The sequence below is a fragment of the Macaca thibetana genome, chromosome 6 (genome assembly GCF_024542745.1).
Source record: "Macaca thibetana thibetana isolate TM-01 chromosome 6, ASM2454274v1, whole genome shotgun sequence".
Classification (NCBI taxonomy): domain Eukaryota; kingdom Metazoa; phylum Chordata; class Mammalia; order Primates; family Cercopithecidae; genus Macaca; species Macaca thibetana.
In genome coordinates this window covers 166,311,826-166,326,905 of record NC_065583.1, presented here as the reverse complement: position 1 = coordinate 166,326,905, position 15,080 = coordinate 166,311,826, and the positions used below count along the sequence as shown (strand labels likewise).

Here is a 15,080-nt window from a genome sequence, read left to right as displayed (position 1 = left end):
AAAGATTGCAGGAAGAAGAGGAGGGGTCAGGGGCCAAAGCATTCTCCTGAATCATATAGTATAATTTCAGTAAATTCTCTTGGTAACTAAAGCTTTCATTCTTTCTTTGAAACAAATGATTGAGAACTGAAGCAAGTACAGAAATGTGTTTCTTAAAAATGTAATTGTATGTGAACTCCAGATTACTTCATTAAGTGAATAAAATGCTTTATAATGATTTTTTTCATTTTATCAGTGTGGTGGTTTTTGTTGATATAAAATTTTAGTATTTGGAACTTAGATAGAACCTTAGAAATCACACACTGTAACCCCGTTGTTTAGGAGATGGAGAATAGAAGTTTGGGCAGATTAGATGCGTTACAGAGGGTAACTCAGTGAGTTTGGACCACATAGGACTATTACCCAGACTCCTCCTTTACCCCATCACCTACAGCCTCTTGGGTGATGATTTTCATTCACAGGGGGAAGGCATAGGTAGTAAAATGAAGACACTGAGGCTGTAGGGTTTCTTAATTAAGATAACTCTGTGGAAGTGTAAGACTGAAATTCAGAACTTCTATTTAGGACATTTATAAATTGCAACATAACCCTTTTACTATAGTAATGGTTGTATTTATTTTTCATCTCAGAGGTCTAGATTTCTTGACACATTTGACCCAATGAGTGGTTTTTTTGTTTTGTTTTGTTTCCAGTGAATGCTGATGTCAAAGGACATCATCAGACACAGGGTACTTTTCATAAAGATTCTGGTTTAGGAACTTACTTGCCTAGGAATACCATATACATTTTCTGGGGCCCACTTTAGTTGCCAGAATAATTTTAAGTGCTTATTTTTCTGTTAATGTTTTAGCTCATATATAGAATTTGAAGACACTGGTGAATATTTATAGTATTTAAAATGTATTTGCAGGTACTTCGACCTGGTGTCCTATGGTTTCTAAGGAATTTGAATGATCCAGATTTCAATCCAGTACAGGAAATGATCCATTTGCCAATATATAGGCATCTCCGAAGATTTATTTTGTCAGTGGTAAGAAGATGTTTCCATTGTTTTTTTGAATAAAGTATGCTAACCTATAGTTTTGTTTAGGTTTTTTTTTTTCCCGTTCTCAAGCGGGCTGATAAGAGTATATTGAATAATATAGTCATCTAAGCCTGTGGTATTCAATTGTCCAGTAGCTGTTTTATTGGTTACTTGGTTAAAATACATATGTAAAAAGATATTTACTAAAAGGAAGATGCCATCTTGTTCTATCATAGTATAATTCAGGGGTCCCTAGCCCCCATGTTTTGGCTGGGTACTGGTCCATGTCCTGTTAGGAAATGGCTGCACAGCAGGAGATGGGCAGCGGGCAAGCAAGCATTACCACCTGAGCTCCACCTCCTGTCAGATCAGCCTTGGCATTAGATTCTCATGGGAGCGTGGACCCTATTGGGAACTGTGAGTGTGGGGGATCCAGGTTGTGTGCTCATTATAAGAATCTAATGCCTGATGATCTGAAGCAGAACAGTTTCATCCTGAAACCCCTTGGAAAACTGTCTTCCATGAAACTGGTCCCTGGTGCCAAAATGGTTGGGTACCACTGGTATGATTGATTGCTGAATTACGGTTGTCTGAATTATGTTTAATTTGCATTGAAGCAATGGAGACTTATTGCTGTCTTGCAAATTAAACTCTTAACAGAAGCATGTCAAAGTTTCCCCACCTGGAAGAAGAAATTACATAGTTAAATCTAATTTATTTCTTTCTTTCTTCCTTTCTTTTTTTTTTTTTTTTTGAGATGGAGTTTTGGTCTGTCACCCAGGCTGGAATGCAGTGTGGTACGATCTCGGCTCACTGCAACCTTCACCTCCGGTTTCAAGTGATTCTCATGCCTCCACCTCCCAAGTAGCTGGGATTACAGGCGCCCACCACCACGCTCAGCTAATTTTTTGTAGTTTTAGTAGAGACGGGGTTTCGCTATGTTGGCCAGGCTGGTCTCGAACTCCTGACCTAGTGATTCACCCGCCTCGGCCTCCCACAGTGCTGGGATTACACCCAGCCGTAAATCTAAGTTTTTCTAAAATAAAATTCTTAAAGTAACATTATGTGCTTTGAAAGCTTTTGTAGCCATTTACATGAGGTCAAGTCTTAGCTGGTTACAAGTGATTTATTAAGTTGCAGGCATTTCTGCTGCTTCATTTTAAGTTTCTATCTCATTTCTTAGGTAGCAAGCGGTGATTATCCTTTGTGGCTTCCGTTTTAGCATTTGTGTCCTAGATGGGAGGTCCTTACAGGAAGAAGGGCAGGCATCTTAGGAGAACATTTTTATACAAAATGACTCAGGGGTAATGTGTAGAGTGGGAACCACTTGGGTTTTGAGTAGATACAGGCCTGGACTGCATGTTGCTTGACTGTGTTCAGAAGTCTGCCTGTCTTGCACAGGAGTGATTGACTCTTATAGTGGTGTCATACCCTGTTTCGTTCTGCAGATTGTCTTTGGCTCCATTGTCCTCCTGATGCTTTGGCTTCCTATACGTATAATTAAGAGTGTGCTGCCTCATTTTCTTCCATACAATGTCATGCTCTACAGGTAAGTTTTAAAAATTCAGAATAGCTTTACTAATTTATCTCTGTTAGAGATTTGATATTCAGATTACATTAAACGTTAAAAACATTTCTTACAGATAACTAGAAATCATCTGACAGTTAAATATTGCCTATTCTACCTTTATTTTTATTATTTTTAAAATTAAGCTTAATGTTTAAAAAATTTTCTGGACCTTTTCCACTTTGCATAAATTTTGCCTTATTCTAGATCAGATAAGCATTAGTAGTTGCATTTTCTAAAGGAAGATGTTTATTTTTTCTGCACATAAAGTATGCATTTACACAGCATTGAAATGTTTTATCATACCTAAGGAGAGTGTATTAGCATCATCTTTATTTTGAAAAGCACATTATGAAGAATAAAGCCAGAGTTGCACATTTAATTATTAAAAATAGGGTACAAAGCTTGTAGATAGAAACTCTTTTTTGCTTTAAAATCTTACGTGGGCTAAGGCTGGGTGCAGTGGCTCAAGCCTGTAATCCCAGCACTTTGGGAGGCCAAGGCGGGTGGATCATGGGGTCAGGAGATGGAGACCATCCTGGCTAACATGGTGAAACCCCATCTCTACTAAAAATACAAAAACAAAATTATCCAGGTGTGGGGGCGGGCGCCTGTAGTCCCAGCTACTTGGGAGGCTGAGGCGGGACAATGGCCTGATCCCAGGAGGTGGAGCTTGCAGTGAGCCAAGATTGTGCACTCCAGCCTGGGTGACAGAGTGAGACTCCGTCTCTTTAAAAAAAAAAAAAAAAAAAATTAGGTCGGCTGGGCATGGTGGCCCATGCCTGTAATCCCAGCACTTTGGGAGGCCAAGGTGGGCGGATCACCTGAGATTGGGAGTTTGAGACCAGCCTGACCAACATGGAGAAACCCTGTCTCTACTAAAAATACAAGAAAATCAGCTGCGCATGGTGGCACATGCCTATAATCTCAACTACTTGGGAGGCCGAGGCAGGAGAATCACTTGAACCCAGGAGGCAGAGGTTGCGGTGAGCCGAGGATCGTGCTATTGCACTCCCGCCTGGGCAACAAGAGTGAAACTCCATCTCAAAAAAAAACTTAAGCCATCCGGAAACCTACCGCTACCGGTAGTCTCTACCACTCATCCTATATGCTCTTTCTTTAGGGATTTGCGTTATCCCCATAGTCATTATCCTAATTGCGGGCAAATTGGATTATTTCCTCAAATTTACTTCTAATAAGTCTTTAAAGTATTGTCAATTCTAATTTCTTAAAATCTCTTACTAATGTAACTTGATTTGCCATTTAGTAACTAATTTAGGCCTTCCTCTTGCTCTCCATTCATCTGCAACACTTCTGCCTCTAGATTCTCTAGAACTTTGATTATTTTACCCCTGTGTTTAAAAGTTGTCAGCATTTCCTCTGTAATCTATGTGATATCTACACCATTTAGAATGAGATGCAAGGCTTGGCATAATCTCATGTTGCTTTTTCAACATCTTGTGTCAGCATTGACTGACTTGAATTTTTTAAATTGTGCTACACTGCCATTGAGGCTCCCCTGATTTACTTAGCTGTTTGTCTTTTTCTCTCTGTTTACAATAATTTTCTTGTCCATGTTTGAGTGGCAAGCATTTGATCTTCTTTTTAAAATCCAGATTAAGGTTTTTAAATTTTATTTTTTATGAGAAAGAGTCTTGCTGTGTCATCCAGGCTGGAGTGCAGTGGTATGATCATGGCTTACTGCAGCCTCAACCTCCTGGGCTCAGGTGATCTTCCCACTTTCGCGTCCTGAGTAGCTGAGAGTACAGGTGCAAGCCACCACACCTGGCTAATTTTTGTATTTTTTGTGGAGACCAGGTTTCACCGTGTTGCCTGGGCTGGTCTTGAACTCCTGAGCTCAAGTCATCTGCCTGCCTCAGCCCCCCAAAGCGTTAGGATTACAGGCATGAGCCATTGTGCCTGGCCGTCATTCCATTCTTTAAAATCGTCTTCATCGTTGTATTTCTTTTTATAGCATTTGTTAAATTACTTTACAAATACGTATTGTTTTATCCAAGATGGCTGAAATCATGTCTTATTTAGGTGTTTTTCTCTCTTTTTTTTTTTTAATTAAAAAAAATGTTTTGTGGAGACAGGGTCTGACTATGTTGCCCAGCTGGTCTTGAATTCCTGGCCTCAAGCAATCCTTCCACTTTGGTCGCCCAAAGTGCTGGGATTATAGGTGTGAGCCACTGCGCCTAGCCTCTTATTTGGATCTTAATGCTTTGCATAGGAACATGATTATTCAAAGATAAAAGCTTTATTGTACACAGAGTAAAATCTCAAATTTGTATTTTATTAAATTAGAATTGGAAAATACTTATATCCTGATTCTTTAAAGTGGCAGAAAAAATACCAGTAAGTAGTTTAAAATGCAGCATCAGTTTATGACTTTTAAAATCGTTACTCTTTTGTGATAAAACTTTATTTTTCTACACTTAGAACTTTTATAGATTTGGAGGATTTCTTACCTTTTAGTTCATGTACAGTATGTATGATTCCAGTCATAAGAGAACCAGGAAACACACAGAGGTTCAGCTTTATATGTTGTTGGGATAAACCCATTGCGGTGATCAGTTATACATGGAAGGTTAGAGTTTTTGTGCTATAGCAGTATTTAGTTCATTCATCCATTAAACAAAATTGAGAGCCCTTATATGCCGGGTACTTTTCAGTGTGCTAGGGACATAACAGTGAAAAAAACAGAATCAAGAAAACATCCTGCTCCAGTAGAGCTTACATTTTAATGGTGGAGATAGACATTAAAATAGATGAAATGTACAGCGATGCCAGTGGTCATAAGTGCTATGGGGGAAAATTCAAGTTGGGAAAGGGGATAGAGAGTGGGCAGGATAGGGTGACAATTTAGGAGGCGTGACTGGTAAAGACCTGAGGGGGTGACAGTTGAGGAAAGTCCTGAAGGAGTTGAGAGAGTAAGCCACGTGGATCCCTGAAGGCAGAATATTCTTGCAGAAAGTAGGTGCGGTGGCACCCAGGTCTGTTTGAGGACCTGCAGGAGGCAAGTTTGTCTGCAGTAGAAGGAGAAAGGCAAAGAATTGGCCTTGAAGTCAGGTCATGGAGAAAGAGTCTTGTAGGACATAAGCACTTTGGCTTTTACTTGAGTGAATTGAGGAGCTCTTGGAAAGCTTTGAGCAAAGGAGTGATCTAACTTAGTTTAAAGAGGATCATTCTGACTGCTGTGATGAGAGGAAACTAGGTTGGAGTGGCTGGGTCAGAAACAGGAAGCCAGCTGGGAGGATAATACGGTGATCCTGGTGAGAGGTGAGGGTGGCAGAGATGAAGGGGAGGTAGCAGTGGAGGCCATGAGAAATTTTTAGGTTATTGTTAAGGTACAGTCAAAAGGATTCTCTAGCTGTTTAGATGTGAGGTGTAAAAGGAAGGAGTGACCTTTTGTGTAACATGCTACTAATGTAGCAAGTGAGGAGAGAACCAAGACCTACCTATCAGTTTAGCAAAATGAAAGTCGTTGGTGACCCTTATCAGAAACAATTTGGTGGAGTTTGTGGGGAAAGCCTCACTGAGTTGGAGAGAGAATGAAAGGAGGGGTAATAAAGATAGTAAGTTTATTAGACTCTTAAGAAGTTTTGTTGTAATCCCATTAAATAGTAGTCATATGCAAAATACAATTCACATTATCAATCCTGGCTCTTTCAGTGATGCTCCAGTGAGTGAACTGTCCCTCGAGCTGCTTCTGCTTCAGGTTGTCTTACCAGCATTACTTGAACAGGGACACACGAGGCAGTGGCTGAAGGGGCTGGTGCGAGCGTGGACTGTGACCGCCGGATACTTGCTGTGAGTATGAGCAGTTGACTTCTTGGACGTGCATGTCATTTGTGACTATTGAATAACCTTTCTGGAAAAAGTATGTAGAAAAATTAGTTTAAATAAAAGACAATTTAGTAATACTTGCAAGTGCATATGATACTTCTAAATAAAAAAATTTTTTTTATCATTGTCCATCTTTTCATGGAGAATATATGCATTATTTTTGCCCTCTTATAGAAGTTTGCTGCTCTTCCAGCTTTCATGGAGTAAATGTCTTTTTTTTAAGTGCATTAAAAACAAACCAGTTTACCTTTATTTAGACCAACTAACTTACCTTTGTTTAGTGCTCATAACCTGGTAAATGGGTTCTTCTCAGATTTGATTTCTCAATCTTTAATGAACATATTGCATTGTTTTCTTTTTTCAAGCTTTATATACTCTATATTTATTTAAAAGTTGAATCTTTAAAAATTTTTCAGTTTGGCATCTTGTAGGTATCTTAAAGATGAAGTACAGATCTGGTTATATTTGCTTGAACATCTGTCCTTCTCTAACTGCTTCCTCCCCTAGTCTCAGTTTTGAGTTAGCTGATGTATAGCTTGGAGGTTTTACAAATTTATAGCTTGTAGCTACATGTTGCAGTAGTCATCGGTAGAGAAGATAAGAAGTTTTTCTTTTCCTCCTGTAGATCCTTAACAATATATTGTACATTGTAAGTATGTACTTACACCTTGTGCTTGTAAGTACTTACATTTTGTACTTACAAGTGTACTTGTAAGTATCTTGTACATTGTACTTTTTTCTTTCAGTTGTTGATTTCTTCTCAGATACTGGCTGAAGAAAACATAAAATAGGTTGAACTTATGGGGTATTCTACAAGTTAATTAACATTAAATTTAGAAAGGTTTAATTTAAAGCAGGTACGAACATTTAGACCAAAATGAGGTAATAATGTGTACAAATTCTGTATTGTACATTTTCTGCCCTTAGTAGTATATATGAAGAAAATGAGTGTCATGTCTGCCATTTTATTGTGACCTGAAGTGAGACTTGTTACTGATGTAATTTTTGCACAGGGATCTTCATTCTTATTTATTGGGAGACCAGGAAGAAAATGAAAACAGTGCAAATCAACAAGTCAACAATAATCAGCATGCTCGAAATAACAATGCTATTCCTGTGGTGGGGGAAGGCCTTCATGCAGCCCACCAAGCCATACTCCAGCAGGGAGGGCCAGTTGGCTTTCAGCCTTACCGCCGACCTTTAAATTTTCCACTCAGGGTAGGTACTGTACAGACTTAATCACATATAGAGGTTTTTTGTTTTTTTGTTTTTCAAATTGCTGTTGAGAATTGGTGCTGTTAGCATGCAGTCCTCTGTATAGACATGTTCCACATGTTATTACCCTCATTATCTAACGTAAATGATCAGGTAAGTTTATCAAATTTCAGAGATAAGTCACAGAGTTGGGATTCCCTCGGCTCTTGCTCCCTATTTAAGAGGAAAAGACTCTACAGTAATTAAGAAACTAATGTTATTGATACATTTCAACAATGTGTCAGGAACTAGAATGGGCATTTTGATGTTCTCTCATTTAATCTCCACTCAAATACTGTAAAGTATAGGCGATAATTTCATGTTTATAGCTGAGGAAACTGAAGGCAGTATTGGTTAAGAATGTGCCTATTCCATGTTCTTTAAACTAACAAGTGATCAATCTTTGTGCAACTCAGAATGTTGTCAGAAATGTAAGCTGATGACTGCTATATGATTACAGTGAAGTCATCCTTCATTTATATCGTCTGTTATTTTAAAATGCCCTTTAATAATGAGATGGACTTGTGAGTCTGATCATTTTAAAACGTGGGCAGGTTATTTAACCTCTCAGCCTCACATTTCTTTTTTTGTAAAAATAGTCATTATTATACCTTTGTATATTACTGTAGGTCACGTGTTCAGTCATCATTCAGCAAACATGTCTTAAGTGTCTATGATTGATATTTTCAGTGTCTGTGAGGATATAGAGAGCATACGTGGTCTTTGCTCAGAAAGAGCTTACAGTCTACTCAGAGATGAGAAAGGCAGTGGCAGATTTGGGTTCTCATGCTGGATGTTTACAGTGGGTGCTATGACTCCTTCAATCAAGAACCACTTGTTCTTAATATGGGCCCAAAGGAATCTTCCTAGAATAGGTGGTGCCTGAACTGTCTTAAACTTTGAGAGACCTGGCAGAGAGTGAAAAAAAGGAAGTGGGAAGGACATTCCAGAAATATGTCAGGACTAGGGCACATTAGGCATGGTGCGCTTGGAATTGCAGATAAGGGAGTTGTGTTGTTTTGTTTTTGAGACAGGGTCTTGCTCTGTTGCCCAGGCTGGGGTGCAGTGTTGCGATCACGGCTCACTGTAGCCTTAGCCTCCTGGGTTCAAGTGATCCTCCTACCTACTCAACTGTCCAGTTAGGTGGGACCACAGGTACATGCCACTACACCTGGCTAATTTTTATATTTTTTATTGAAACAGGGTTTTGCTCTGTAGCCCAGGCTGTTCTCAAACTCCTAGTTAAAGCAGTCTGCCTGCCTTGGCCTCCCAAAGTGCTGTATTACAGGTGTAAGCCACTGCACCTGGCCTAATTGAATATATTTAGAGGGTGAGGTGTATGTCCAGGAAAGGTGAGGAACAAGGGGAGAGATGAGGGGCCATGGGAGTGGTGAGGGATAAGGTCGGGAAGAGGTGAGGGACAAGAGGAGTGGTGGGAGGAACCAGATAATGGAGCACCTTGAGCACCCTCTGCACGAGTCCACACTCACTAAATTGTTCTTCTACTCCTTTGTCCCCTTGAGGGGTGTATCTCTTCCTGATTCTGTGGCTTATTGTAGAGGACTTTGCTGCATAACCCTGAGGAAAGCATGAAGGTCATCTTTTCCTTTATCTCTTAATAGCAGACCTCATAGTCAGCTCCCTTTTTTTTCCCCTTGGTCTTTACTCAGCTGTCTCGCCTCTCCAGAGACAAAAAAAGGCCTTCTGAGCAACAGTTACTTTCTGGCCAGATCAGAGACAGTATCAATAAATGACTTTTCAGGCAGTTAGAGCCGACAAAGCCTCGGAGTCTCGTGGGTTTTGTCATCTGTCCTTTTCAGGCTTCCCATCAGAGCTCTGCCCTCTGGTCTTGTGGAGATGAACCTGGTAAGCTAGCAGGCAAACCACAGTTGCTGCCTTTCTGCTCAGGGAAGCTGGTTTCCTCCTCTCTGTGTGATCACTTTTTATCTGCACTTCTGTCTTAGTCTGTTTTCACACTGCTAATAAATACCTGAGACTAGGTAATTTATAAAGGAATGAGGTTTAATTGACTCATAGCGTTCACATGGCTGGGGAGGCCTCACAATCATGGCGGAAGGTGAATGATGAGCAAAGTCATGTCTTACATGGCAGCAGGCAAGAGAGCTTGTGCAGAGGGACTCCCATTTATAAAACCATCAGATCTGGTGAGACTTACTCACTACCATGGGAACAGTATGGGGTGAAACTGCCCCATGATTCAGTTATCTCCATCTGGCCCTTCCCTTGACACCTTATTACAATTCAGGGTGAGATTTGAGTGGGGACACAGTCACACCGTATCAACTTCTCAGTACAGAAGCACCGGTTTATATGGCTATTTACATTTTGATTTAATTAAAATTAAATAAAGTTAAACATTTCATTACTCATTTACACTAACCACATATCAAATGCTCAGTAGCCACATGTGGCCTAGTGGCTACTGCATTGAGCAGTGCAGATCTAGACATTTCTGTCATCATAGAATGTTCTAATTGGATAGCACTGTTATTTGATTAAAAGGTGAATGTTTTTAATTTGTAATGTTTTATTTTAATAATGGGAAAATTTAAGCTGAATTAAAATGTTCTCTGATTAAAACATATATTTGCCATTTACTTGTGGGATGTATCTGATTATGCGAGAATGGATACTTATTTTCATTTAGGCGTAAATCATAGGTAATTTTACTGAAAATACAAATTTTATGTGAAATTGCAGGAAACCTGGCAACACAAATATAGACAATTTCTTTTTAATGGGAAGATTGTGTTGATTCTTTGATAAAATACATTGAGCTCATGTTCCCTATTTATGCACTCTTTTTGTTTTACCTTGCAGATATTTCTGTTGATTGTCTTTATGTGTATAACATTACTGATTGCCAGCCTCATCTGCCTTACTTTACCAGGTATGAGCTTGTGCTAGCCTTCAGCTAATAGCATCATTAAGGTTATTTATTTAGCTATTTGACAGAGTCTTGCTCTGTTCGCCAGTCCGGAGGGTAGTAGTGTGATCATAGCTTATGGCAACCTGGAACTACTGGGCTCAAGCAATCCTTCCGCCTCAGCTAGGTCTATAGCTCCATTTAGGAATTCAAAAATTAGAGTACCATATTAGGAAGACAATCTGTAGGAAAAAATACACTGGAAATTTGGGTCTTGCTGTTCTCTCTAGCCTATTGAGAAGTAATCACGTAAAGTAAGTTACTGAATTATGTAAATGATCTTACCCAAGTGATCGTTGTGGGACGCTGTAGAGTTTATTCCGAACAACTTTTTGTATGAGGTGCTCCCTTAGACTACTCTCAAATCCATTTTTCACATTCCAGTATATTCAGATAGTCTTAACTTTTTCTAAGAAAATTAATACGGTATTCTTTGATTATTGTGCTTTAAAATGTTATTGTGCCCACTCATAAAAATAAGCTTAGTTTTCTGTCTTGATGAATGAGCCAATTGGAAGAAAGTTACTCTAAATTACTTGTAATGTTTCTAAATATTGAAAGTAATTCCCCACTTTTGTCCTATTATTTGCGTAACAGTTTCATTTGGTGATAAAAACAATGAAAACATTAATTCCCTCAAAAGCTTTTTTATACCTAAAAGAACAAGTAATTGGCATGACAAAGCAGAGTGTGTCCCAGTAGAGCTCACCCCCATTGAACTTAACCTAGTTTTGGTTGTGATTTCATGAAATCGTGCACTCTTTAGACGTTGTGGTTTTTGTCTTTTGTTTTTTGATGAAGACATTGATATATCGAATGTGATATCTTTTTCCTAATGTGAAAATACTAACAGAACAACATGAAGATTACAATTCTCTTTACCTAGCCACATGTCTCATTTATCAGCTTTTCTATTTTCAGTATTTGCTGGCCGTTGGTTAATGTCATTTTGGACGGGGACTGCCAAAATCCATGAGCTCTACACAGCTGCTTGTGGTCTCTATGTTTGCTGGCTAACCATAAGGGCTGTGACGGTGATGGTGGCATGGATGCCTCAGGGACGCAGAGTGATCTTCCAGAAGGTTAAAGAGTGGTCTCTCATGGTATGTGTTTGTAATAAAAGACTGATCTTGTCTGTTAGGAATAGTGAATATTTTTCCAGTCATCTTAAATTTTTTTTTTTTGGGCACATTTATTTCCTTACTATATTGTTTCAAGAGAGTTATTTTTTGAATTAGAAGGAATATTCTTTTAAGATAGTGGCTTTCTGGTTCATTCCTGTTCAGAGTCCTACATTCAGATGTATTTGAGGTTTAAAAGAAAAACAGACCGGGCACAGTGGCTTATGCCTGTAATCCCAGTACTTTGGGAAGCTAAGGCGGGAGGATTGCTTGAGCCCAGGAGTTTGAGACCAGCCTGGGCAACAAAGCAAGACCCCATCTATATTTTAAAAAGTATATGTATATAACATATTTTTACTGGATCACTTAGTAGCATGTTTTTCTTTATACTCGGGCATGCACACACCCACACAGGCTTATATTACTTACTTAAGGGCCTTACTGGACACTTCGTAACATTATTGCTCTCAGTAACACATTTGACTGCCACAAATGTAGGATTAAAAAAAAATAACTAAGATGATTATCTGAGTGCGGTGATGTATGTCTGTACGTGTGTAATGTTGGCTGCAGCTGGTAATTATGTTTAGGTTACTGCTTACACCTTTTCATTTGTGTAATCAACTCTAATTTTGTATCAATTTATATTTTGATTTTGATTTCATTAGAAGTTTAATATCCATTTAATATTAATGTTGAAGAAAAATATAAAATCCATTTTTATAGTGAGAGATTCATTATATATTATGGAGGGGTTTAATTGCTATTTAATCCATAAGATAATTAGACACTTAACCGTATTTAAAATACAGAATCCAACTAATTCCAGTTTTCATTTGATAGTCTTCCATATTATTAGAAAGTGCCGTGTAGAGAAACAAGTACTTTGTCTTCCACACACATTATATTTAGTCTCTTGTTGAAACAGGTGTATTTTCTGAGGCCACCTGAAGTAAAAGAGAGGTCATCAGGATCCAAGGCCTCTTTAAATCATTTTATTTGGTCAGAATTTCATCATTACTCTTTTGTAATGTCTCCTGTCTGTGTCAGCTTTGTTTTCATTTTGCCATTTAGTCCAGTTGCTAGAGCTGCACTGTCTGGTATATTAGTCATGTGGCTAAATGGCTACCATATTTGACAGATACAGGGCATTTCTATCAGTATGGTAAGTTCCACTGGATCCTGTTGTCCTTTGAGGGAGCCAGTTTGATCAGCTTTATTAATTAATTTAGGATTGTGCAGAGCCCTTCCTGTATACCAGTCCACCTCAAGGTTCACAGATCAGCCTGTGTATGGGTGGGCCACTGTTGGAGCAGGGGCCCTGGCCAGTCGGTGGCTTTTCTTGAGCAAACGGAAACCTAGTCCTGAGAATTGGATTGTGAGAAAAAACAGCCCAGCCACCTGTGTGCTTTTTATGTGAGAGACTTGAGCACCTGCAGATTTTCTGGGTCCTAAAACCAGTCCCTGTGGATACTGAGAGATGACTGTGGTTGCTCTGCTAGGCATCAGTCTCAAACCTCAAAATGGAAATAGAGTTTGGCTCAGTCAGAAAGATCCTCTTCAATGATATGGTCTCCTGTTTCCTGATAGATCATGAAGACTTTGATAGTTGCGGTGCTGTTGGCTGGAGTTGTCCCTCTCCTTCTGGGGCTCCTGTTTGAGCTGGTCATTGTTGCTCCCCTGAGGGTTCCCTTGGATCAGACTCCTCTTTTTTATCCATGGCAGGTAAATGTATGTCTTTTGTTCATGTTATTTCATTAAGGATTTGGGATCAGAAAATAATCCAAGCCAGGCATGTGGCTCACGCCTGTAATCCTAGCACTTTGGGAGGCCAAGGTGGGAGGACTGCATGCACCCAGGAGTTCGAGACTAGCCTGGGCAGGATGGCCAGACCTAGTCTCTATAAAAAATTGGCTCATGCGTCTTGTCCCAGCTTCTTGGGAGGCAAAGGTGGGAGGATCGCTTGAGCCTGGGAGGTTGAGGCTGAAGTGAGCTGTGCTCATGCCACTGCACTGTAGCCTGGGCAACAGAGTGAGCGTCTGTCTCAAAATGAAAAAAAAAAGGAAACCAAAATTTTTTTAATTATTTAATTTTTTAAATATTTAATTCTAAGAACTCTTATAAAATTGTTTAAGTAATGCTCTTTAATCGATCTTTTGTTTCAGAATGTGCAGTTCTTATAACTCCTTTAAAAGTGCTTACCTTATAGGTTAAAATGTTACTAACCATTTAGTTTTCTCTAATATTTGAAAATACAAACTAATAGTCATTGATTTTCATTCACCTTTGAGATAGGTTGAATTGTCTTACTCCTTTTGACTTGGAGGCTTTAATACTTTTGAATTATTGTAGCATGTTTTCCCACAAAGTCACAGATTCATTAAAAAGAGTATCCTGGCTGAGTGCAGTGGCTTATGCCTGTAATCCCAGCACTTTGGGAGGCCAAGGCAGGTGGATCACCTGAGCTCAGGAGTTCAAAACTAGCCTGGACAACATGGTGAAATCCCATCTTTACCAAAAATACAAAAAATTAGCCAAGCGTGGTGATGTGGGCATGTGGTCCCAGCTACTCGAGAGGCTGAGGTGGGAGGATCGCTTGAGCTTGGGAGGCCACGGTTGCGGTGAGCTGAGATCATGCTACTGCACTCCAGCCTGGGTGACAGAGTGAGACCCTGTCTCTAAAAAAAAAAAAAAAAAAAAAAAAAGAGCATCCTGAGGGAACCCATGTAAGTCACAGCAAAGGTCTTAAAGCTCATGGAAAAAGAAATGGAACTTTTCTATTGTATTTAGAGCCTGAGGTTTTTAACATCATTGAATTAAGATCTCAAGTTCTTAGTAGGTATTGGGGGAAAAGAGCTAGGTATTGACTTCAGTCATTCAAAGGCTTTTTAGCTTTGTTTTTATCTCTTAGTGTATTGCAATGGATTTTTCAGAAAATGAAAATTATTTGGGCCATATTTCCCTTTCTCTGCTTTCCAGATGGAGAAGCTCCACAAACTTCATTTACCAGAAAATTTTTATTTAAGTGCTTTTAATGTGTACCTACACCCTGTATTGTATCACCCAGGTGAAAATGAGGCTAGTGCAGGAATTTTCCTGAGGAATTTACACTCTGATGAGAAAGCCAGACAGGTACACAGGTGTTGTGTGGTGTGATTAGGGAAAGCACAAGGAGCTGTGGCATTGTGTAGGAGAGGCATTTAACCTGACTTTGGGAGTTTCAGGTATGGTTTTCTGTAAGAGATAGTATCTAAGCCAACCTGACTAGTAGAGAACAGAGAAGTGGGTAAGAAAGGAAGAAGTATATTCCAGGAGGGA

General features: G+C 39.3%; 2 protein-coding genes across 3 annotated transcripts in view; both read left to right on the top strand.

The window, feature by feature from the left end:
* The window catches only part of ROPN1L (rhophilin associated tail protein 1 like), a 918,600-nt gene that overhangs the window by 856,615 nt on the left and 46,905 nt on the right, over positions 1–15,080 (top strand). The gene's annotated exons all lie outside the window — the stretch shown is intronic.
* The window catches only part of MARCHF6 (membrane associated ring-CH-type finger 6), an 83,166-nt gene that overhangs the window by 49,473 nt on the left and 18,613 nt on the right, over positions 1–15,080 (top strand). For both annotated transcript variants that reach the window (XM_050794067.1, XM_050794068.1), the window contains exons 16-22: positions 911–1,030; positions 2,473–2,573; positions 6,267–6,404; positions 7,454–7,658; positions 10,536–10,605; positions 11,563–11,744; positions 13,353–13,487. In XM_050794067.1, coding sequence (XP_050650024.1) covers positions 911–1,030; positions 2,473–2,573; positions 6,267–6,404; positions 7,454–7,658; positions 10,536–10,605; positions 11,563–11,744; positions 13,353–13,487 — 951 coding nt within the window. The remainder of the gene's footprint in view (positions 1–910; positions 1,031–2,472; positions 2,574–6,266; positions 6,405–7,453; positions 7,659–10,535; positions 10,606–11,562; positions 11,745–13,352; positions 13,488–15,080) is intronic.